At 32.9% G+C, this 24578-nt stretch overlaps 1 protein-coding gene across 1 annotated transcript in view; it reads left to right on the top strand.

The window, feature by feature from the left end:
• The first annotated feature begins 96 nt into the window (after positions 1–96).
• The window catches only part of N (neurogenic locus Notch protein), a 181889-nt gene continuing 157407 nt past the window's right edge, over positions 97–24578 (top strand). Inside the window, exon 1 of the mRNA XM_068772616.1 lies at positions 97–425. Within this exon, the coding sequence (XP_068628717.1) occupies positions 314–425 (112 nt within the window). The 5' untranslated portion in view covers positions 97–313. The remainder of the gene's footprint in view (positions 426–24578) is intronic.

Here is a 24578-nt window from a genome sequence, read left to right as displayed (position 1 = left end):
TAATGGTAGCTTACAAATTGCGCATACGCACACAGATGCGTTCGCCGCCATTTTGATTTACCGTATGCTGTGTATATACGAACAAAGCCGCCAGATGCGCACGGGACGCGGTTGCGCATGTTACTACCGGGCTTGGTGTATATTCAAACTTTGTTTTACCGCTAAAATGACCAAACATGTAATGTGTTCGACGTAACAACAATTCATAAACAAAATGAAGTGTCAGTTCTTACATTTGGTTCCGTGAGTGTTGATTATTGAGTGTTCAAACGAAACAGAAGGAGTAAAACAAATGTGTGTGATAGATGTGTGAATGTTGTGTTTCAAAATGTGGTCGAGAAACTTTACACCGGATTATGGGATTAAATTGCTGTCCGTTGGGGTACTGCTGACGAGCCTGGCGGCCAAAATTCACAGCGTCGAAGGTAAGTGTTAGATTATATAGTTGTATAGAAGTTTTGAAGAGTGGCCGAGCTTATGAAAGCACGGCTGCGAGGTAACGCGACCGAGGTAAAGATGCTACCTGGTGTAGAGAGCTTTGTACGGGTTTTCGTTCGCGGCATTCGGTCGGTTAATAACTCGGTTCTCACAGTTTATGAGGTACTTGTGAAACTAGTTGTTTTAAAAACTGGAGTGAAGTCGACGTATCGTAATTCTAAATGTGTCTTAATTGTGCAGCTTCTGTTGACGCCGAGTTGTTTGCTCTTAACGTGTAACACAAATCTTATTATGATATTCAATTCATGGCCTCATACAACGGTACCCGGGGATAAATATTTTGTTTCATTCGAGCTTATATTTATGTAACATTGTTTAAAATTCGTACATATTGTATTTATATGAGAAAAATTAATACAGAGCCCGAAAATACATTGTAATATTTTTTAAACGATCTATTGTCTTTTTTGTTATCCATTCAAAACGGCCATCTAATCTCTCATTAACAAAACGCAGGTATTTTTTGGGTTTTAATCCAAAATGAAACTGTTAAATAATTTTAGGTGATTAAAATAACTTGTATTTGTATAGTTTTCAACTGTGCGATGACTGCGCAAATATATTATTATAAAGCAATAGTGAATGTATTAATAGGTTGACAAATGTAATAATTATATTTCGTTTCTCAAATATAAGTTTGCCTGAAGTTTATCTAACAAGAGCACGTCAGTTAGTTTTAACTTGCTATCTACTCGCTAGTTTCGAGAAAGTTAACATGCGATAACTATATACAGTTATAAGTTTATGCAAGGGACATTAATTATTCTCGAAGGGCCGGCGTTCATATTCCGGCGTCGCGCGGGCAAGGACATAGCGCATACTAGATCTCTGAGAGATAAAAACAACAGTTTAATTCCGTACATAGCTTGCACGAAGCGTTCGTCTAAGCCCGTCTAGTTGAATACTAAACACAGATCGCGGCGCGATGCTTTAATATGCGCTACGTCACCACACGATTTCTGTAGTGCCCACCTCGGATGGACTTTTCGAATATTGATCACGCTTTAACAATGTTACCCCGCCAGGGAAAAGGGATGACTTAATATGTTTTTTTTTAGTTTTAGAGGGAAAATTTACAATTAGGATGCATAGATAAGATTTCACTGATGTTTCGTCACAGATCTTTGAATTATAATCTAAAAAAATTATAGTTTATCTCATATATCGCTCATGTTGTACAAGCCGCGCGTTCCTTTTTTAAAACAATTGCAATTAACGAGCAATTGTCCGTTGCTGGCCAATTGGAGTCGCGTCTGAGGTCGCTACACTGCATGTCACATATAAATCTCAACTAAGAAGTACCAATTTCTCACTTAATATTTAAGACGCTTTCACACTGAGCTTTTGCATTAATTTTATTTTATTATGTTTACGTATGCCGTATTTGTTTTTTAAATTATCAGAAGCATAAACATGATGTAGTAGATAAAGTTGACAGAGCCTTTATGTTATTGTTTATCAATAGTTGTGATAAACGCAAGCGTGTTTTTCTAGTGTTAGTGTGTAATCTCCCTTAGATTTCGCGTTTCCCGCTCTGGCACACACACGTGTTGTTTTAATTCTCGACCTTATTTCAATCACACATTTGCATGCTGCACCAAGCCATCCGCAGCTATAGCTCAGTTGTGTTTGGAGCCAATCGCGCGTTCGTGTCAAATCGTTCCGCGAATCTTCTTCACTTATTTGTAGCAGCCCGTATCTGAGAAACATTGAATATTTGAGTAGCCCCATCTGCCGGAGCGCAATGAATTTTTAATATTAACAAGTTTTTCTACGGTCGATTGAACACGGTTTTTGGTGGTGTCACGTGACATGTATGATGTATTCGATCAACTTTTCGAGAAATTCGAGGAATCGTATATATGAATTTATGGTAGACGAATAAATTAATATTTTTATCTGTAGTACACTTGCAACATATTTGGCGCCAACCGCCATATTAGTATCAATCAATTTTTATTTTTTATTTTAAAAATTATTTCTCATTGGACAGGCTTTTTTATTAATCGTTTGAAATAGTTTATGATATATCATTTTAAAACTCGGACGTTTTAATTACATAGTAGCATTAACACTTCAATAGCTTCCATATATAGTCGAGAAAATTCAGACCACACGCAGCAGTCGCCGCAAAATTGTTTTGCTTGATATAAAGTTGCTCCCACACTAGGATCTAAATGTTCAACTTCTTTACTTATGTAACATATCGTAACAAAATGTTATACTTTACAAAACTTGTTTACGTGAAATGCGAGACGTGGTTCTCATGCTAATTTTTTTGCAATAATTTTTTCGTATTATATTTTTATACATTGGTGTGGCCGCACAGTTATAGAGATATTAATATTTTTATCCGTAGCTGTTTTATAAGACAAGCATGCCTTTTTGAAATAATTGCTCAAACCAGTAACGTATATCATGTTTGGAATATATAGATTTAGTATGCTTTTCAGTAACGAAAGGTTTAAAGTTTGAATATATAGCTAATTTGTGTAGGTTTTAAGATAATCAATAAGGTAATGATAATATATTAAAAAAACGTTTTAAAATTCGAATTACTACGTATTAAAATTAATTATTACCTGCTACCTCTCTCTGCAGACTTTATATTGCGAAAGCTTATCGGCATATCAATTTACAATAGAATAAATAAATTAATGTCACATTTTTCAAAGCGATCACTTTATATAGGGAGATTGGAAATAGGTGTAAAGCATTTTGCTGACAAATGATCTGTAACCAATTACCCTGTTATCGTTATTCTATTCATTTACTATAATGACAGTGATTAATTAAAGAATACATAAATAAAATTATTTGTATCCGTTTGTATGATGTTAAGACTAATTTGTTATTGCAATGAGATATAGCTAAGAATAATACTGCGATTTAATTCGACCAACCTTTGGTCGTTTTATATAATTTGGTCTATTTTATAACGTATTCTTTATAGAACAATAAATATTATTATAATGATATTCTTAATTTTTTAAAAATTTTATACATAATATTTAGATAAACATAAATTTCATAACATTTGTAAATCGAACTAATGATGTAAATTGAATTCGTTAAAAGGCCACATGCAAAAAAATACTGGATTTAAATATGTATCAATAAATTTTTATGATTATAATATACTTATCTACATTTATGCATACAAAACACATGAATATTATTTTTTACTGATCTGTTTTTAAATTTACTGGTTACACTATTACTTTTTTATTATATATAATGTAGACATCTAATAAAAATTTCAAAATTGGAAAACTTCTTTTTTTTTTAAAAAAAAACATTGAAGATTAATTGTATTCTCCTTTAGTCGATTTTGAGGCTCTCAGAGCTTATTCTAACAAAGTACTCTACTGAGCAGTTGATGGTTTCGCAGTACATATTTTAATAACATATTATTAATGCGTCCCAATTTAAAATCTTTTATGGGAAATAGTGACAGGCACATGAATAAATACAAGAAATAAAATAATGTAACGCTTAAATTTTGTCTTTTTAAAAGGTCTCCTTTCAAAACTCCTTAATGGGTCTGGCTGTACGCATACATACCAAAGTTCCATAACATATCTTAGATCTTCTTTTTTCTTAATATTAAATCTAAAATTAAAAGCATGTTATTAAATAAATCTTATTACAGACTTTAAGAGGTTTTACTTAATCGAAATGTATAGAACTTGGCTTGTTGACTGATTTACATGGTTAATATCGTAATGTATGTATGAGAAATAATTATATTTCATTTAAAAGAGCAACTGTTGAGTTTCTGGCCGGCTTTTCGCAACAGACCAGAGTTCCGAGTCTGTTGTAGCTTTCTACTTAAAATGTTAAAGTAATTGATAGTTTAAAAGCGCATGTCAATGTCTACTTTTGAAGTGATTAAAGTTACCCTGGAACCTAAGTTAGTACTTATGTATCGTCCAATGTCCCTCAAGTTATTAACTTGTTCACAGATAGAACGTCGGATGTTTATACAATCTTTAAGACAGCTTACTTCCTACTAAATGCGCGTTATCTCCTTAGTTTTAGCATTGACATAGGTTCCATCTGCTTCGTTTATTATCTGTACTGGCTTATTATATTTGACGGTTTAGTAGTTTTTTGTTGTTGTTAAAACCAATTTATATTAGGGGAACCGGATAATAATGTCGCTTCTTCTTAAGTTAAATTCACACGGTTATATATTTAACAAGTTTTTATTTCTAATCAACATTAGATTCACCTTCCTTTCGACGACAACCTTTTACTATCTAGTATACAACGTCTTCTGCGTGCGTAATGAGCTACCAAATTATAATCAAATAATTTTTAACTTTCCGGTCCTAATATTTATTGGAATATACATCTAAAGAAAGTTCGAAAAAATTAAAAAACTAGTTAATCCTTGAAGTGTGAATTGTTAGATCGTATTAAACGAAGACATTTTAATGTATTGTCTCCAAGTATTGCACGCAGTACTGACATGCGGGTGCATTATGTTTTGAGGTTTTTGCATCTCAAGACATGGATGCAGTTTTTTTTTTCGTAGCTCTCAGTACTTGCTGGGAAACTGTTGTTTCTCATGCGAAAGTTTTCTATTGTTAGTCATTTTGCTAGTTATGTTTTACGAATATTGTGTGTTATTCGATTGCGGTTACTAACTAGTAGCGTGCGTGTGAACGTATACCTAAAATACGGTTCCATGTTATTTATGGCCTTTTTTATTTATTATACGTAATGGTATTAAAAAGAAGCATTTTTTTGTTTGTCACTCTATTCCACGAATGAATTATGAATTTTTTTAATCTATGTCAAACTATCTTTGACTGTTACCATTTTCCCGCCAAAAAAAGCATAAACAAAAAGATAAGTTAGTTTTTTTATGTTTTTTCTTTTACATTTTAAATCGCATTAGTTACTTAAGTAAACAAAATAAATTGTAATTTTGAAATAATTCGTATACTTTTTATTTAATCAAATATAAGACTGACGATGTTAGAAATATTTTATTGCTTTGTACATATTTCACAAAAAAAAAATTAATCAGGTATATGTGTAACAAATAAGAATTTAGAATTGTTTTATTTTTAATGTTTTTGTATATATTTAGCATTGTGTGTAGTGTCCGAATGTAATATATATAAGATCTAAATACTACAAAACATTTTGTTTGCCATAAGAATTAAATCTCTGCGATACAGGCCTGGCGAGCCTAATGCAAAGATCGCCAGTACCTACTAAGGATCGTAAAGAGTTCTGCTACAAGACCTTTAGTTTCAGAGCGGTAATAAAGTACAATCGACTTCAACTCAGCATCCGTGGGGTCCGTCGTGTTTGAACAAGCCGGTCCTGTTTGAGGGCAAACACCGTCACATCGGCCGTAGATAAGGCGCTGTGAAATAAGCGCACCTTGCTAACACCGTTGTATCATTGGTTGAGTTTGTCCAAATGTTTAACGAATTTCGTGTTGGATTTTTAAAGTTTTAATTTTACATATTTCAATCTAATTCTATGAGTACAATTTTTAATAAAAAAAAAACAGACATAGTTCTGACATTACGGAACTTGCAAAATCTTTTGTTAAAGTTTGATAAAAGGACATTTGAATTTTGATTTAAAATTAAATATGTCTACTTTTAATTTTCACCTTCACTACTTTAATACTATTAAAAAATAATCTTATGTTGTATTCATTAAGAAGAACTTAAAAATTTCAAAATATTCACATTGATTCGTCGCCTATATGGGGGATATACCATAATCGCCACACTTGGCAGGCGGGTTGGCGATCGCAGTGTGGACGTTATAATACAAATAACCAAAACGCGTATGGCAATGTTTCCCAGTATAGGGCCCACGTCCCACACAGGTGCAATTTGTTGGTTAAGGAGGCAATTCAAAAAAGAATTCGATCGGAATATCGATTCAATATAAAAATTACTTTTTCTTAATAATGTAAAGGTGGGCATAGTAAAAAAAAAAGGTTGCGTAGGTGGTCTTTGGTAAAATCGTATAAATATATCTCTGAAAGAGTCCTTATGTCTAGTAGAGGACATCTTATGACTGAATTAGATATCGATAGACAACTTATTAAAATAAATATGTATAATTTTTATCGATTTATTATAATTCCATTTTGCTGCACAAACAAGAATTTTGATTTTGACGAGTTTTATTTGAATTCATTTTGTACTTTATTTTCGTTAACACCTTTTATCGTATGATTATTATTTTATTTATTCAAAGAGCATCTTAGCCAACGGCGAGGTGCGATGTGGAACTTAATATTTATATTTTTATTTACAACCTCACTTCGTATCCGGTGCGGTAGACCTCTCGAAACGCAACCCTCGTACAATCTAAATGCATTATAAAAAACTTTTAGAACCGGGTGTTGTACACCAAATCTTTCTTATAACCCGTAGTTACAACGTACTGGCAAAGGATTTCAAACTTAACTGTAACATCTCAACGTATAATTTAGCGTGTTTGTTGTAAAGTTATACACATGCGACGGGAGTGTTTACATAGTATCGTCGTATGCATATGCACAAGTGGTTATCGGTCCGTCCGTCCGCCGTTTGCTTTAATAATAAGCCTGCGCCTGCGCCGCTGTCACGAACACCAAACATCGCCTTAGGCTGAGCCAAACCAACCAACCAATGCCAGTTCAAACGCAAAATCATTATAGGAACGTTTTCAAAATGTTTTCTCTTGTGTTAAAGTATCCAATAATATAATTCTTTGTTTTATCAAACACCTAGAAGCACTTTTTTAAATTGAAATGAAATTTATCACTATACAACACACGGTTCACTGTGATCATAAAAGTGACTAATTATTATTTTTTATGGGACACAAACAACGTAAACACCAACATATATACAAAAAGAAATATAAAATCTTGAAATTTGTGGATACATTAATATACAGTAAATGCAACAAATATACCATAGGACATGTACACTGTTTTGACATATCAGATTTGAGATCCACAAGAACGATTTGAAAATTTAGTGTTACTAAGTTTATTTGCGATAAACTCCGAAATCTAAATTCATGAGACATTTTTAATCTGTGACTCGTTTGATCTTTAAAGATTGTATAGTTTATTTTAGATTATTTCTAATAAGTACTCAGAGTTCTCACTTCTAGTGTTCAGATGACTTCTATGAAAAGACTTTTAAGTTTAATAAATATTATATTTTATTATAACTCAAGTATTTCTCGTACCGAACATTATAGTAATATAAATCAAAACAAGATATATTCCAGTTTAAACTTTGCCTGTAATCCGTAACTTAATTTTATAATTAATAACGTTAATAAGCGATGACGTTTCGTGTAATGGCGGATTTTTCCCGCCATTTTTATATTTCGAACATGTCGGTAACATAGAGTACAAATGCGCGGGAACGTTTTTTTTTTTTAAATCATTATTCACACCACACTAAAATAACCGTTTAGTCTACAAACTGGCCGACGACAACAGTCGCTGGACAATTCCATTAAATCCATTCACTTCAGGGCACCATTGTGAGCGGCCAAGTCCAGTTTCACTTCACTATTAATGAAATTCAATACGCAAATAGATTGCTATTAAGCCGCGTTTGAACTGTTTATGGTGCCTTTGAACTGAAGAGGTACCGGGGTTCGGTTCCCACGTATCATATATCCGAGGAAATGATGCTTACCAATTTGAAGTTACTTTTATAACTTTATGTAGGAAATTGAACTCAACGACATTGTTAATAAAATCTATTCTCAATATTTTAAATCAAATACGTCCTGTCGAATTTTCATTATTGCTTCGTTCACTCTGGAATCATTTTTATAGTATGTAAATATTACAAATACGTTTTTAATTCTTCTATATGGTATAGCGTAATTATTGACGAAAACAAACGAGTTTAATTTAACTTCCAAAAGCAAAATGTCCAAAAAACCATCAAAAACGTTTAAATTAGGAACTTGTCAATACTACGTTAGCCTATAGATGCCCACTGCAAGGCATATCTCTCTCCTAAAGATATCTATGAGGAGATATACCATAATCGCCACGATTGGCAGGCGGGTTTGCGATCGAACTGTATTAAACTTATTTGTGAGCAGTGGTAATCCTATATAATTAATGAAGTATGTGTGAATTATATAAGATTGTCCCAGGAATCGATGCTGCGACCTATGATAACAAGTCTCAGTCCTCTATCACTGCTGGACTACTAAAAAGGTGATTTTGTTTTACCCTCTCTTACATAAAAATTGTTTAATTCTAGTCATACCAACATTTACTAAATACCTATTTCTATAATAGGGCGTCAAATAACTACTTTGTTTTCTGCTTGAATGAATGAAATATGGTTGTTAGAAAGGGATTGAAAATTAAATTTATAGTAATTAAAACAAAATGGTTTTAACTATCACAAACGCAAAAAATAAGAAATTTTTAGAAATGTTCAACGCATTTTTTACTATTTCTATGTTAATATAATATTACCTTATTTAACCGATACATTTTTTCGATTTTATTAAAGTACAAAATGTTTTTTTTGTGACTTACAAAACAAGATACACATTATTATTATATATAATATCTAAATTTTTGCTACATTTTCATTGCCTTACAAAAATTAATAAAGGTGGTAACGCACTACAGCGTTAATATATCTTGAATTTAAATACACTATTGCTTATTCGAATAAATTTAAATTTAACTGTTTAAATGAATTGTTGAATTTACGTTTTAGAAATGAATAATACACTGTGACATACCATATCTAGCAACTATTTTTTATAAACTTGTTCATTCACATTCATCTGAAACACATAAATTTCGCTGGCTAATAGAAAACCTTGAAAAAATACATGGTTGCACATTCCATACAACTTGTGTTATTTGGTGACATCATATCAGGCGAACAGTTGCACGGTATATCTTTTTACACACAGCGGCATTCCCACAAAGCAACCGAATGTTTTTATTAAATTTCAAAACAAATAAACTATTACGCAATATGAGACTACACAAAAACGTTACAGTTGAAAGTTCCAAACTGTATACTCAATAAAAATCAGTTGCGAATGAAATCGATTCTGTATATATTTCACGTTATTTACGAAATATCTTTGCGGTTTAAACGACCAATTATATCATGAAATGGTATTATTTAGACATAAAAACTGTTTCTTACAAAATTTTATTAATGGAGTCGTCAGACGAATATATTTGAATAATAAAGATCGATCAAAATGTAAGTTATACAATTTTAATAGTACAGAAACATAATATGGATGTATGTTTACTTAAAAAAGAAATGTAAACTAATAATAGAAAAAAAATTGTTTTTAAAATTCTTGGAAATATCCTTGCCGAGTGATAGGGATAACCTTTAAATATAAGACGAAAAATTACAACTGCTTCAGCGCCGGTAGATATTTAAAAAATAAATATATAATTCATTTAAGCCGCTTCCATAATTTCTTATTAAAATAATGATAGATAGATATATGTTTAAAAGTTTTATTGTAGGAATTTATTTTCAAATGAAATTTGGATTTGATGACAGTTAAACATCGGCCATTATAAAATCTGCTCCATACAAAATAAATCTCATAAAAATATTTCCATTCCCTATGTTTACATGAACATATTGAATATATGAAAACTGCTAGTCTTGTAAGTTGTCGTGGGGTTAAGTACTCTACTGTGAATTTTATATCGTCACTGTTCTTAAATAGTACAGACATATACATATATATATATATGCTGTATATATATATGCTATATATATATGCATCTATGTTGGTTCTTCAGCGTATTGTATTGCTTAAGCTACTGTATTATTGACCGTAGTTCGAACCTGAACGGACCAGTGTATGGGGCTGCTTGCTCTTGGATTATATCTAATACATTCTAAAGAGTTTGCATCTCTAACGCAGAAAAGACGTGTATTTTTTTTTCGTGAGATAAAATACACTTTTAATCAACATTGAAACTTTTAACAGAACTCTTATTGATCTTCAATTTATATCAATTAATTTTTTAATCTTTTAGTTTTGAATCTGCTTCGCAAGTTGTTGTAGTTGTGGTGAAGAAGCATAAAGAAACTCCACAGGGAATCTTTTATGAGGAATTTACAAGGATTATCATCATTTAAATATTCGTTTATTGAATAACAAACTTTTTCCGTTAATTTATTTTTATATGCGTTTTGAATTATGTATATAGTAGTCCAATAATGATTTCGGATTTTTTTTAAAAAAAAATCTGTTTCTGTTTATTATAATTGAACTAGAGACTCTTTGCAGTCGAAACTTTGGTACAGCCAGTTTATATGGTGCCTAGTAAATACACTGTGGACGATGATATATATATGCATATTTCTTTACTTCATCGATACATGTGTACTTTATAAATAATCTGGTCTATCTATTATAACATGTTGTCTAGACTTATCATAGGCTAGACATTACGGCCCAATAAGCACTAATGATTTCGTAATCCTATTATGTACAGTCGACAGCGCCGAACCTGCGACGCGTAAGTAATCCAACATTAGAAGGCGACAGATGACAAGAGACCCTGACTGTACAATTGATACAAATATAACAAGTTTTGACATTTTTTATAACGTAATTAATTCTACTACTGAATTATTTGTGATTTTTTTTGGTAAAATCTTGTCAATGTTTATTCTGGTACGATCGACAAAATCTCCTCTAACTATTTATTATGGTATTATTTTATATTATGATATAATTGTACAAAGTGTTAAGGACGAATAAACAACTCATTATCGTCGTTACAGTCTTTGGATGTCCACTGATGAATGGAGTCCTCGCCTATTATTTCCAATAAAATATGTCAACTGGAATACTAGGATAGAAGTGAAACAGTATTTAGCGGCCTAAGCCGAAGTTCCTCCGAAGAACTTCGGACTTCGCTAACTTAAAAAAAGTTCTTAGGCTAGGTGCTCTCTATGTGTTGCCGCCTCGAACCGGTGGAATCTGCAAATGAAATGTAAATTTGGGTAACAGTAAGAGTTCACTGAAAAATGAATAATATTCGATAACGTAATTTTAATTGAATAATATTCTTCATCATCATTTAAGCCATAAAACATCAACTGCAGGCAACCTAGGCATCTCCCATAGAATCCGAATTGGACTGGGACTAAACAGCAGTTATGTTAAATAAAATATTGGACATATGGCATATTTATTACATTACGTTTTAGTCACTAACTATTGTGACATCCTTATAACGATTAGGAAACCATAAGTAGAGAGAGACAAAGTTAACGATCTCATAAAATGCTTGGTCGGGACTTCCGTGGACTATACCGTTTTAAGGTGGTCCGATTGTCCTTGCAATGTATATGCCGTTTGCGGTGAGCATTATCCGGGGAGTCTATCGGCCAAGTGGCTGGTGTCCGGCGGATGCGGCGACGATATCGCGCCCAGGTCTACAGCGGGTGGCGGAAGGGCGCTCGGAAGCGCTCGTATCGGCCCGTGTGAACCCTCTCTATCGCAGCGTGCCGATAAACGTGACGTCATTTCACGCGATACTCCAATACCTACTACACAATTTATTTGTTTTGCAATAACTGACTTATACAGGGTGATTGGTTATGTGTAAAAGCTCCCAGTTAAATCTTCTTTCGTGGGTCCGTGTACCAAGTCATTCCGTGTAGTATCCGTGAAAGTTATCTAAAAGCTCGATGACCTCCTAATCCGGTGAAGAAAATATTAGCTCGAGTTGGGGCTTTCGCAGAAGTTCTCTAGCTTTGATATCTAATACGAGGCGTAGTCTAAACGCTTTTTGTGTTCAGCAATAACTTCTTCTAGCTTATTAACCAAAGAAATCTAACTTTGCATACATAGAAGACATAATTGCGCAGTAAGTTAATACTGTCCAGTTTTATCTGAATACTGTTTTTAATTTAATGACTATCTAAGTGTAAACTTAATCTATAATCTAGATCTATTTCAAATTCACATGATACTCGTTAGTTGAAATTTCAACTTACGTTGTTAGGACTGTAGGTTCAAATTCGAACATGATGGTTTACTTTGTTAGAATATTGCGCTACTCCGACAGTCATGTTCACAGTAACGACCTCGCTGAACAATTGCCAGCGGTACAGTCATCGTGTAAAGTTCAGTTTGCACTGGTCACGCCTGTCCGGGTTGCCAGTTCGAAGTCGACGGACTGGTTTGTTCTGATAATGCTTTGATCGTCGTCTCACTATAGTGTAATACAGTTCTATCATGTCCGTTATATCAAAAACGTACTGTTTTTAGATTTATATGATTTATAAATCCTAAACCTAGAGAGCTACCTCTAATTGGCAGGCACCATGGAGCTAATTGGCTCATGGACCCTCAAGAGAGAAACTCGGCTAAAGGTTTGACTCGATACTCGCTTAGAATACTGACTCAAAACTTGGAACTCTGAACGGTAGCTGTTACCTGGTTAAAATCACTTCCACTTCTAAAAGCGCTAACGCTGGGGAAGTGACGAAAGAAACTTTAGCAACAGGTCAGTCTTATATGAGCCCACTGCTTAGATATGCTTATAATAGACAAATACATACACGCATTAGCAGTGGTAGCACAGCGATAGACGACTGGACCTAACTTCCCGGTAGTTTCGGAAATTCTGAAGTAGACGGTGGACAGGTGTAGTCTTGAACCTTCGTGATAACACAACGATAGTTCCAGGTGTAGCAAGAGACCGTCTAATAAAAATTACCCCAGGATTTATATTGCGAATAGAAAGACCAATCTACCTTCAGAAGATTTACTCTACAAAACCACTAAAAATGTGGATAAGAAGCGCTGTAACGACGTGATTTAGGAACGTAAGATCTGAAATTTTTCTTTTTCTCTGAGGTTATCCTCGATTATTCCGATGACTAAGCTGATGTTTTGTGTGGATTATGTCAGGATAGGGTTGGTTTCCAGATAAGACACTCCCTTTTTACAGACCTAAATTCGTTAATGCAGCTACAGGATGTCATGTTTCATTAATTTAGACAGCTAGGTGATGGGATTATTAGAAAGTCGTCGTTGGTAGTACTTAGTCAATGCTCTGATATCTTCTTTGACTGTAGCCATCTTTAGGTGTTTGTGAATTTCAGAGTTGGTTGTGTACCACGGGATATTCCTTTAAAAAGTATGTACAATCATAAATAATATAATAATAATAGGTCTCGTATTCACTTTTTTATATAACATCGTAACGGCTAACAATTAAGAATATCGGTAAAAAACAGCATAATCTAAGATCGAGAATCAGAAAGAAATGTGTTAAGATCCAATAGTAGGAAAATTACGAACCCACAATTACACGGGTCAAGAGATCGACTTATATGATTCATGATAAAATTGACAACGGAAAACATGCTTTGAAATAATAGCTTACTTAATTACCCTGTTGATTTACGAAGTACCCTCAACGTGTATCACCTTCCTTGTTGAAAGGCGTCTTCCGGAACCGGCCACTCGATTCCGGCGTCGTGTTGTCGTAGTCAGGTGTTCATTTCCTCCCATTCATGACCGCCTCGTAAACAAGAGCCATTGTAAGACCCGCCGCCCAACTCATTTGCCTTTTTACGCCTTGTTTTACCTGAGTTACATACTTTGCTTTGTTTAATTTGCTAAGTTTGTCTATTATTCAACACCGTACCGAAGAAAATGAGTATTCACATTTAACAATACTGGAAACACGTGGTTGTTTTTTGTAGACCAAAATTACCACTTAATTTTTCTCTAAAGTGTTTCAAAAGCACTACTTTTGAATAGACTTGTTTCATTTAAAATCCAAGAGCGGAGTACCTATTATAGAAATTGTTTCTATTCCTCTATTCATGTATTTTTGGAATTATATGGTTAAAACTTTTAAGACTAAAACTTTAGTTCTGATTTAGCAAGTAACCTTAAAAGATTTTTTGAATTTTGTCACTTAAACCTAATGTTTTTTACAGTAACAAAAACTTTCTTTACATTTTATATCCTTTAATATATTGATACAGTATATCAATTTACGTGTTTATGGTTTTAAAAAATTTTATATTCGGGCAAATCATTGCGACTATCATATCAATAAATAATTTATATAATCTGTTCACAGTCGTCTTAGTCGACGGTTATCATAATAACAAAACTGTTTTCTATTTATATATGTTATTTATAGATTAATTCGATACATGAACACGGGAGTATCAAGTCTTCTGTTTATAAACACAGTTGCCGAGCGTTCGGGAGTTGCAATAAGAACCTGATAATTACCACGTCGGGTAATCTACAGCCCGCGATAGGGCAACACTGCGAGTCGATTTTAATTATTGCCATTATCTCATCTTATTCAGTCTGTGTTGCATCATATGCTTACCTATACTAAGATGGAATACCTGAAGTGACTGTAGAATTTTTTTTTTTGTCGTATTAAATTGGCAGCTAGGAGTATAACAATTATCATCTTTTTTTTATTTCAGCCGTAGGTCGTTGACTAATGAATGTATTTCCTTGTTAATGATTACTATGGGTCTACTGATTATTATGGGTCTTTCGTTCACCTATCTTATTTTTAGGGATTTATTTCACCACCTTTCTTATTTTCACCTCTCTCTCTCTCTCTCTCTTATCCTTCACAATTATTATTTTTATTCACATGTGCACCACGGTCTGGTCCACCACTGGGTCACAGATGCACGAGTGACTCCGTTTGACCTTAAACCTATACAGGTACTCTGATAATCCCACATGGTCCCTGACCATTTGGGCTAGACACGTGACCAGCTCTACAAAATATATTTCCTCTTGTAGACTTAAATTACGATCGGTTGAAAGCAGCCTACATAGGATAATTAAACTCACTTCTTAAAAACCCTACTGAGCCAATTTCTTTGACATATTCATATCCCGTGAAGAGACAAGTGATAATTAGGTCGTATATAATCACCCACGATATATTGAATGACAGATATATTTACGTTTAATAATAAATTAAACCGGTTCATTAAGCCCTAATGAAGGTATTTCACTTACCGTTAAACGAACGTTTAAGCGACAGTTTAAAACGGGATCGACCAAATCCCGATCTGTTTAAACTTGTTTGTGATTTTACTATCAAATAAACCTGCCCATGGAATCATTTGTTACATCAGATATGTGGCGCATCCGTTATCGAATTTACATCGTGTTACATTAAAGTAAAGCGGAAATATTTTATACTGTAATTGCAATTGCGTCTTTAACTGTCTCATCGCACGCTATTTTGGTTTTAATAACACTATCGAGCATAGATAATCAATAATCAAATGTATTAAAAAAAGTAGGAGAAACAATTGGGTCCCAACTTCCCGTTTCATAAGTAGCAGTAAGGTTACATTTCTTAAAGCATTCAGATATTAGAATCACTACAGTGAGAAAGCCCCTGCTGGAAGACTTCGGTCGTAGAGGAGCTGATGAAGCGATTTTTCGTATTGAGGTTTTTTTTTGAACTGAGAAGTTTTACTGTCACAATATTCATCAGTAAGGTAATAAAAACCTTCCTCTCGGCGGACTAATTGTGTAAAGGAATGCGTGCTGTCACTCTGTGTTTGGCACTAATCGGTGTAATATAACTCTTGAAGATGCCCCGTGGAGGGGTGAAACACGTATTGAGTGAATTAACGGTGGCAATTGCGTAATTCGCATTGTTTGCCGCATACGCATTTATCAGCGGGCTGGAGGGCGGTGCACTTTGTTGCACGACTACCACTGCATGTGCGGAAGTGGCTAAATATTGATCCTTTTTTACTGTGTAAAGGAAGTGAAGTTGAGAGAGAGTACTTTTAAACACCAGAAAAGAATATAGTTCACAGACCCCTCCGTTCCGTGAACTCGTTTCCGATGAAGCTGTAAAAGCCGCAAGGCTAACAGCGAAAACTTTACATGAGATAATAGACCAGAAAAGTCCATAGTACCATATACACTATCGTCACCAAAACGCGGTATGATCTTTTTATAATTCCAATAATATCAAACAAAATGGTTAAGAAAAATATCATAAACCAATTTTATTTTTAATTTTCTGCCGATTGAATTATACCGGTCTTTTTTGCGAAACTTGCATTTTGATTTTTTTCAATAACAGGTACTTAAACTTAACATCGTAAATTTATATCCGTCTCGTAATTTTTTTTTCAAACCTGTTAAACCGTTTTGTGTCAAAATATATTTTGTAATAACTTGTTTTATTTGCGTTAAGATGAAGTTATAAAATTATATATTCTGTTAAGTAAGAATTAGCCCCATTAACTGTAATATCCTGATTAAATTGTTATTAATTAATTTAGACAAAACATCGTTTTTTTATAATTTTAAAATACCGTTTGACTTTGGAATGTATTTTAAACGACATATTAAAAAAAATATATTTCATTTATATTTATAATTATTTCACAAAATAAAATATAGTAATACACTTATATTATATTGGATATTTGTTTTACTTTATCACACGATTGTACTTAAATTCATTTGGAATGTTACCATGTTACATAAATTAGTAATAAAGTTGACTATTTCATTATAATCAACGAATAAATTTTATATTAAGTTTAATTGTTTATAGAACACAACGTTTGTTCGAAATTTGAAATGTATTCTTTTTTTTACCGAATAATCTGGCAATGAAATGTGAAGCTGCCATATCTTCGAAAATTCCATTCAATATTAACCGAACTTTTACAACATCGATATAGTTCCCAAATAAGGTAGTTAACGGTTCATTCCTGATTAATTAAAACGATTCGGAATTATTCGGAGCTGTATCAAAACAGGTACAGGTTGTATTACATTACCATATTTAATTCAAATATAACATACCGAATTTATAACAATGAACATAATTATTGGTTATTCGAAAACTGCTTATATATGAACAAGGAGACCTTTATTGAATCAGTTTAAACATTTTGAATACTTAATGACACATTGTTTTTTTTGTCTCGTTCCTTCGTCTAATTTTTTGGGACCTTTTTATTTTCGCCCTTTCTCTCTCTCTTTCATCCTTCATATTTTCTATCATTCTCTCAGCGTCTATTTACATTACATTTACGCATCGAATCCCATCCTTCGCTACATTTCTTGAAATTTTAATCTTTTACACTTCCAATTGACTATTTCAATTTTTATTATCCTCAATTTTTCAATTTTGTGTTATTTTGTACAATTTCTTCTCAAAATATGTTAGTGTCTTCTTATACGATTTTGTTACGCTTTTCAGCCACTCTTAACCCTCCATATATGGAATAGTAAATTGTTTTGATTAAAATATTATAATAATTTCAAATAATTCACTGCATATAGTGCAAGAAACATATATGTTTCTTTCTTTGTTAACATTTCTCGTTGTGATTGTGAAAGTGGTTACCGTTGTTCGTAAAGAAAAAAAAAGCGTCCCTACTTTAAAACTCGAGGAAGCCTCATGGAGAACGATTATTAAATTGTATAAGAAATCATAGGCCGCGGGAGCGCCTCGCACGCGAGGTGAATCAGAGTTCCGAGAAAGCGGAAACGGCCGAAATTCTCCCGCCTTTTTTGTTAATATACCCGCCTAAATTGAAATATACTGGGTGTTGTATTGGCCCATTGGTGTTGCGCGCTTTTTGATTCGGCCGGGTTGTAAGCAACACCTGCGTCGCACCCGGCGAATCTCGAAGGGTGCGTTCGGGGGGATAAGCAGGTAAACGGTCTCTAGGTCGGGTATACCAACAAACTAAACTGCAATTTTGTGACGACTTATCTTATTTGTATAAATACGTACATCCAAATGTGGTTGCTAAGCGCAAAACTAGACTGACTTGACTTGACTTTTGTTTTATTTTATGCCTCAAAGAAAGTTATGATGGAGATAAAAAAAAGTTAGCTGATAGACGCCCATTGCAAGAAATATGCTTTACTCAATCGCCACGATGGTCGGTATCTTAACAATGTTGTAGAAAATAAATAAAAAATAAACAAAAATTGGTCGTAAATCAAAACCGAAAACGGAGTAGGATAGGAGGGTAAGGATAGTAGGGTAGGAGTAGGTGTTAAGATGAAATAAAAAATGTAATGTACATATATACATTTACTTTAAAGCAAAATTTTTTCACCTAAGTCTGCTAGTGCCGTCGTCGTTTCAGTCTATGGACACCTACAGCTAACCATAGAGCTACCTCAGACATATTTACTATATCTGCCACGCTTGACAGGTAGGTTCACTATCGCAGTGTAGTATTATAGTAAGCAGAGGACGCTGCTGCCATCCTCTGGAAACTTGTTTAAGAGAAGAGGCAATCCCATATAATTAATGTACAAAACGTCATTAATAATGTATGAAAAGGTAATTTTATTATTTACAAAAATACACATAAAGATATAAACGATAATCACGTATATAAATTTAATATTATTTTTATTGGTAAATAATAACGATTAAATAAATAATTATTTAAAGTGATTATTAAAGATTTTTTTTCTACAATGATAACGACTCTTTAGTAATAATTAATAGTGTCATTAAAATCGATATAATACAATTACGCATTGCCCTCTTTGTATTCAAATGTTTTTCTTTCTACTAATCGAAGTGGTTAAATCAATACAAACAATAAATCTTCTTTTAACAATATTTCGACTTAATTTAACTGTATAGTATGAATATTCCTTTAACCAGTGGCTGGTTAAAGGCATATTCATACCACCGGTGCATTTGTTCTTCAAAATTAGCACAAATGCAAAGACTACGATCGCATCACTAGCGGCGTTCGAATTCAAATCCTAATTCGAATTCAAATTCAAACGTAAAAATTACTTTAAACAAAGAATTTTGGTCGCAGTGGCCAGTGCTGCCAATATAAAAGTGACATTTAACACGTTCCGTGCCGCGGCAATTTTAGAAGATTTTCTATTTAGACCGCGTGGGGCGTTTACGACCCTCATTTTAAAAACTAAATAAATACATTTAAAAAACTTTTAAGTTAAACGGTTTTTTGATACCCATATTGTGGTGGTTGTGGAGAAATATGTACCTAGTCCGCCACATTGGAACGGCGTCCACATTGAATTTTAAATTTTGACATAATCATCGTGTTTTACTAGTGTAGCCATTTCATTTGATACCCATATTGAGGGGGTTAAGGAAAAATATGTAATCCGCCATTTTGTATCGGCGGCCATCTTAGATTTATAATGTTATTGATTTTATTATATTGTATTATCATCTAAATTAAATGTGTGTACCGAATTTCAGATCAATCTGACAACGGGAAGGTGCTTAAATTTCAATTTCTAATTTTGACCCAAATAAATTCCGTACGGGTCGAACAAAATAAAAACCGTTTAAAAAGTCTTTCGATACGTATGCTTTACACTTTTCAATGCTGCAAAGCTATAATTAGCGGGAAAAAAAAGTTATAAATTTTAATATGCATTACGTACGCGCAAACGTGATGTAAAGTTATCTGTATTCGAGCCTACAATTCATTTTTTAAGAATCTTTTGTTTTTAAAAGAAAACTGCAAATTGTCTGAACGTCCCACATGGCAGGTAATGTGTATTACAGTTACAGTAAACTATTCGTAACAATGTATTTGAAGTCATAGATTTTAAAGAATGGTATATGAAATTTACGGCCTATGAAGTAATATTTTACACGTTACAACACGAATTCCAGAGACATTTTATGGAGGTATTTAATACGTATATCTTATGTTTATAGACATAACGATCACGATAACATATCGTTAAATAAAATCCATACAAATTTCTAACTAATATCAATTATGTTTAATTAAGTTAATAACTTTAAAAAAATCTGTCAATTGCTTATTTAATATACCATACCGCCGTCTAACGTCAAGCGTTGATATAACTCAGAGAAATTCCAAAGTGGGAGATAAATCTTTCGTCTACGAGAATTTAATCTTAAACTTACAACTACCAATATGGCTGCAGTTTGAATTGTTTTGTATATTAATAATATTCAAGTGTCTTCATCAACAATTTTGAAGTGTTTTCATTACCTCTAGTCACGTGATATCTAGTTTATGATACATTTTTATGGAAAGACATTTACATAAATATAAGTCCTTGGTGGCTTCTAGCTGACTTTTTGTTAATGTCTGTCTCAACAGACTTTATAGTAAAAATATATAACATATATTTATAGTGACATGTTAATTAAATTTTTAGATCGGAATGCGGCAGGCCTGTAACTTCTGACAGTATAGTCTATTGACAGACAGTAGTTAAAATATAATTAATTTTAATACGTAGTAACTCGAATTATTAAAACGGTTTTTCTTACGTAGGTGTAGCAAATATTACACCTCTTTAAGACTTTAAAGAAATATAATCAATCACCCTGTATACAACTTTTATCAAGATCAATTTACCTTGTTAAATATCTTCAAATTTATTACGATGTGTATAAAAAAGGAAAATATTTTAATAAAGAGCAAAAGTAAATGAATGAAAAATATATATTTTCCAAGTAGTGCTCTAGAGCCGAAAGCTAAGTAAGGAAGGCGACGTTAAAATGGAAAATAAAATATGTAAAGGAACAGAATTTGAGAGTCAGTTAAAAATGAATTGAGGACACATTGTCCTTACGTACACGAGACAGGAGAATTTACGAGAGGTCCTAAGAACAGGGGCCAATTTTAAAAAAATAATTATGTTTTAATTAACATAAAAATACAATAAAAACTACAGATCTATCCTCTCTCTCTCTTTCTCTCTTACTCTCTCTCTCTCTATATATAATATAAGGTGTTTTGAGGGTCTAAAATGTCTCGATTGAAAAAAAACTGCTATAGGTTCAAAGACCGCAATGAGAAATATCAGTAACTCGAGAAAATTTTAATAAGTATTTTTTACTTTGGATTTTACTTTGTTATTTATTCATCCTATGAACAATAAAACCATAGAAAGGGCTTTAGGGCTCCCATTAGTCTAGATTTCCATCTGGTCTAAATAATACCCTCGAAGTACCGTACTGTGAACGCAACTTATAAGGAGAACTGGAGACGGTCGAACTCTATCAAGGGTCAAGCGTTTTCTAAGCCCGCGGAATCGCGTTCCTGCTATCTTAGGTTGATTTTATTGCTATGTCATTGAACCAATAACGACCGTTTGAATTTAGAACGAGTTCACATAAAAAAATATAACATTAATATTTTTAATTCGTCATAGAATTTAAATAAATTTTCGAATTTGCTTCATTCTGCAAATGACAGCCGATCATGAAGGACGTGTATAATAGGTTTACCACCTGGTACGGATAATAATACTTTTTTTGTACAACATATATATATTACACATAAATAAAACTAAATACCTTTTATAGCGACTTTACATTAGTGTTTAACTATAAAGCCTACTTATAAATGATTTCATAATAATAATAATAGTAACTAAATACTTGTAATATTACGATATATACGACTAATAAGTATACATAAATTATAAATGTAATTGTCGCCTCGATTGGCGACCACAGTGTAATATTATGGTATGCAGAGGATGCTGCTCCTCATCATCATAACTAATGCACAAAGTGTATAGATTGTATCCAGGGAATCAAACTGGTGATTTACAATCGATTTACAAGTCTGAGTCAGTCAGAGAGAATGTATTTTTTATCTGTATTACTACTTTTATTCTATTAAAATTTTTACTCTGTAAATTTTATGGAGGCAAAAATAGATCAAGTCGAGAAAGGACAAATGTAAGTTAGATTATAGATAATATATAATGATTGGAACACACAAGGGCTTTGATTAGGAGATATGAATAAGATAAACAAAAAGATTTCAGTGTTGTTTAATGCTGGAACTCCATTAGTTTTGTAGTCTCAGTATTTTTTGAGATCGTTTAAAAACTATTTGTTTTAAATTAATCTTAAATCGTCTTCATTTGGTTTTAAATTATGCATTACATTGATGTTTATGACTGAGGCGAAATCGTGTTGTTTCAATCTTTTCATTGCTTCGACACAAGGTTGTCAGCAAGGGCTTCAATCTTATAGGAAAGTGTTGTAATGGCGTCGGTCATTGAACTTCGAAGTGATATATTACTATCGAACAGATGTACCACAATGGCGTAGGAACAAGACGAATGATCCAAGGCGTGTGTTCACAGAAATTCTAACATTTTATACAGTCAATAATAGATTTTAACTCTTTAACTTTAAGTAGGAAAGTCGCGTGTATTACTATAATAATTCGGTTGTAAGTTAACTTTTCCAGACGGCAGGAGCTATGCCGAGAGCATGTATCTATTAGCCACCGGCCGTAATAACCCGACATAAGCGTCATTTCGAACGTTTTGATTAATTAGTCGAAACATACTCGACTTTTTTTTATTATTTATCGATTTCGTATGTGGCGGTACCGTATGACTTATTACGTCCGTGTTTGGGAGTTTGGATATAACTTTGTATAATCGTGCACGAAATGTGTTGAATTTTATTTATTATTATTTATTGTACATTCTAGAAAACATATAAATATGGTCATAATAAATAAAAAAGTACAATAGGCGGTCTTATCACAGAAGGCAATCTCTTCGAGACAACCATAGCATGGAAACAGTAGAAGTATAAATAATACAATAATATATACAAATTTACATACATATGTATATAACATATACACTTATAATAAATATGGTATAATATATATTATAGTATAATACATTTTATAAATAATGCAATTGTAAATAAAAACTTCAAATTGACTTGGATCGTCTTGCCTCAGAAAGAATAAGAAACAGAAAAATAAAAGGAAATGAATTAAAAGATAAATAATAATAGTAAAGGATATGTAATCATAGTAGTCTAGTAAATAGTTCTTAACCATAGGTTCTTAAAAATAGGTAGTGAATTAGCACGTCTATTTAGCGATAAGTCATTCCACAGTCGAACGGTCTATTTCACGGCGATGAATATTTTTTCAAGGTGTTTACTTGGGCGACTAAAGATTACTGTATAACTTTAATATCGTATTAACTCATCTAGTACCTATCTATCTCGTCACATTGCATAAAATTTAACAACGTATTATTACTTCATCTTTGAACATGGATGTAGCGAATTGGCCAATTGTTATTGAAATAACGGGTCTGGTGGATCGACAATGGAGTGTTTGCGGTTCGTAGCTATTTGAATTTCGATAGCGCTGTCTGGGTTGATTCGCGAGTGCAACGATCGGAGGTCATGGATTCGATTCTCCGTACGTTGCACAGTTAGAAAGATAAAATGTCGTCACTGTAAATAGAGAATAAAACAATGTATGAATACCATCAAATTCTTCGACCAAAAATCCCCAGCTAGCCCTCTTTGGATGTTATACCCGAAAGTCTCCTTGGAACCTTTGTGCTTAGTCTCTCTATGAAGTGATCACCCAGGTGAGCTGAACATAGCAGAAGAACACGTCGCTGGGGCGGTATGGTTCTGGAGAGGAGACCACGGACCTGCAAACGCAGCGTAGGGCGTCCAAGGTGGACACACAATCTTGTTTTTTTGGGAATCTTTTTGAATGACAGGGTCGTTTATTTTCTTTATTGATTTTTTCACGCTCTTTTTTATTATCTTTCTCTTCTTTCACTCATCACATAATCTATCTTTCTACTTTTATTCCACAATTTTCTGTCTTTCTCTTTCGTTCTATTCGCCATACAACCATCCTAGGTGGATGTCTTTCTGTTGAATTAATGATGATGCTGTTGATCTTTACAACACCTGGGTTTAAAATTTGTTGTAAAATAAAAGGTTAAGTTTTTCAATGTTTTTTTTTTAACCTTTACGTACCTTTGTGATATCGGAAGAGTAAGTTTTGAATACTTATATTGTTCGTATGATTGTTATTTAAATCAGGATTTATTTATTTTTTTCGAAATAAATTATAGACACCAATAAATATATGATTTTAAAATGAGATTGACCTTTACAAATGTCGATATTATACGAGTGACGATTTTTTCATTAACCTTAAAAACTTTTTGAGTGTTTTTCTTAGTTTTCGTTAAAAATCTCGCTAAATTATTCTGCATTT

The sequence above is a fragment of the Battus philenor genome, unplaced genomic scaffold (genome assembly GCF_028537555.1).
Source record: "Battus philenor isolate CCGP_79_NKW_IND1 unplaced genomic scaffold, ilBatPhil1.0.hap1 SCAF_5, whole genome shotgun sequence".
Lineage (NCBI taxonomy): Eukaryota > Metazoa > Arthropoda > Insecta > Lepidoptera > Papilionidae > Battus > Battus philenor.
The sequence above is the reverse complement of the archived record's forward strand: the minus strand, read 5'-3'. Positions and strand labels throughout refer to the sequence as shown.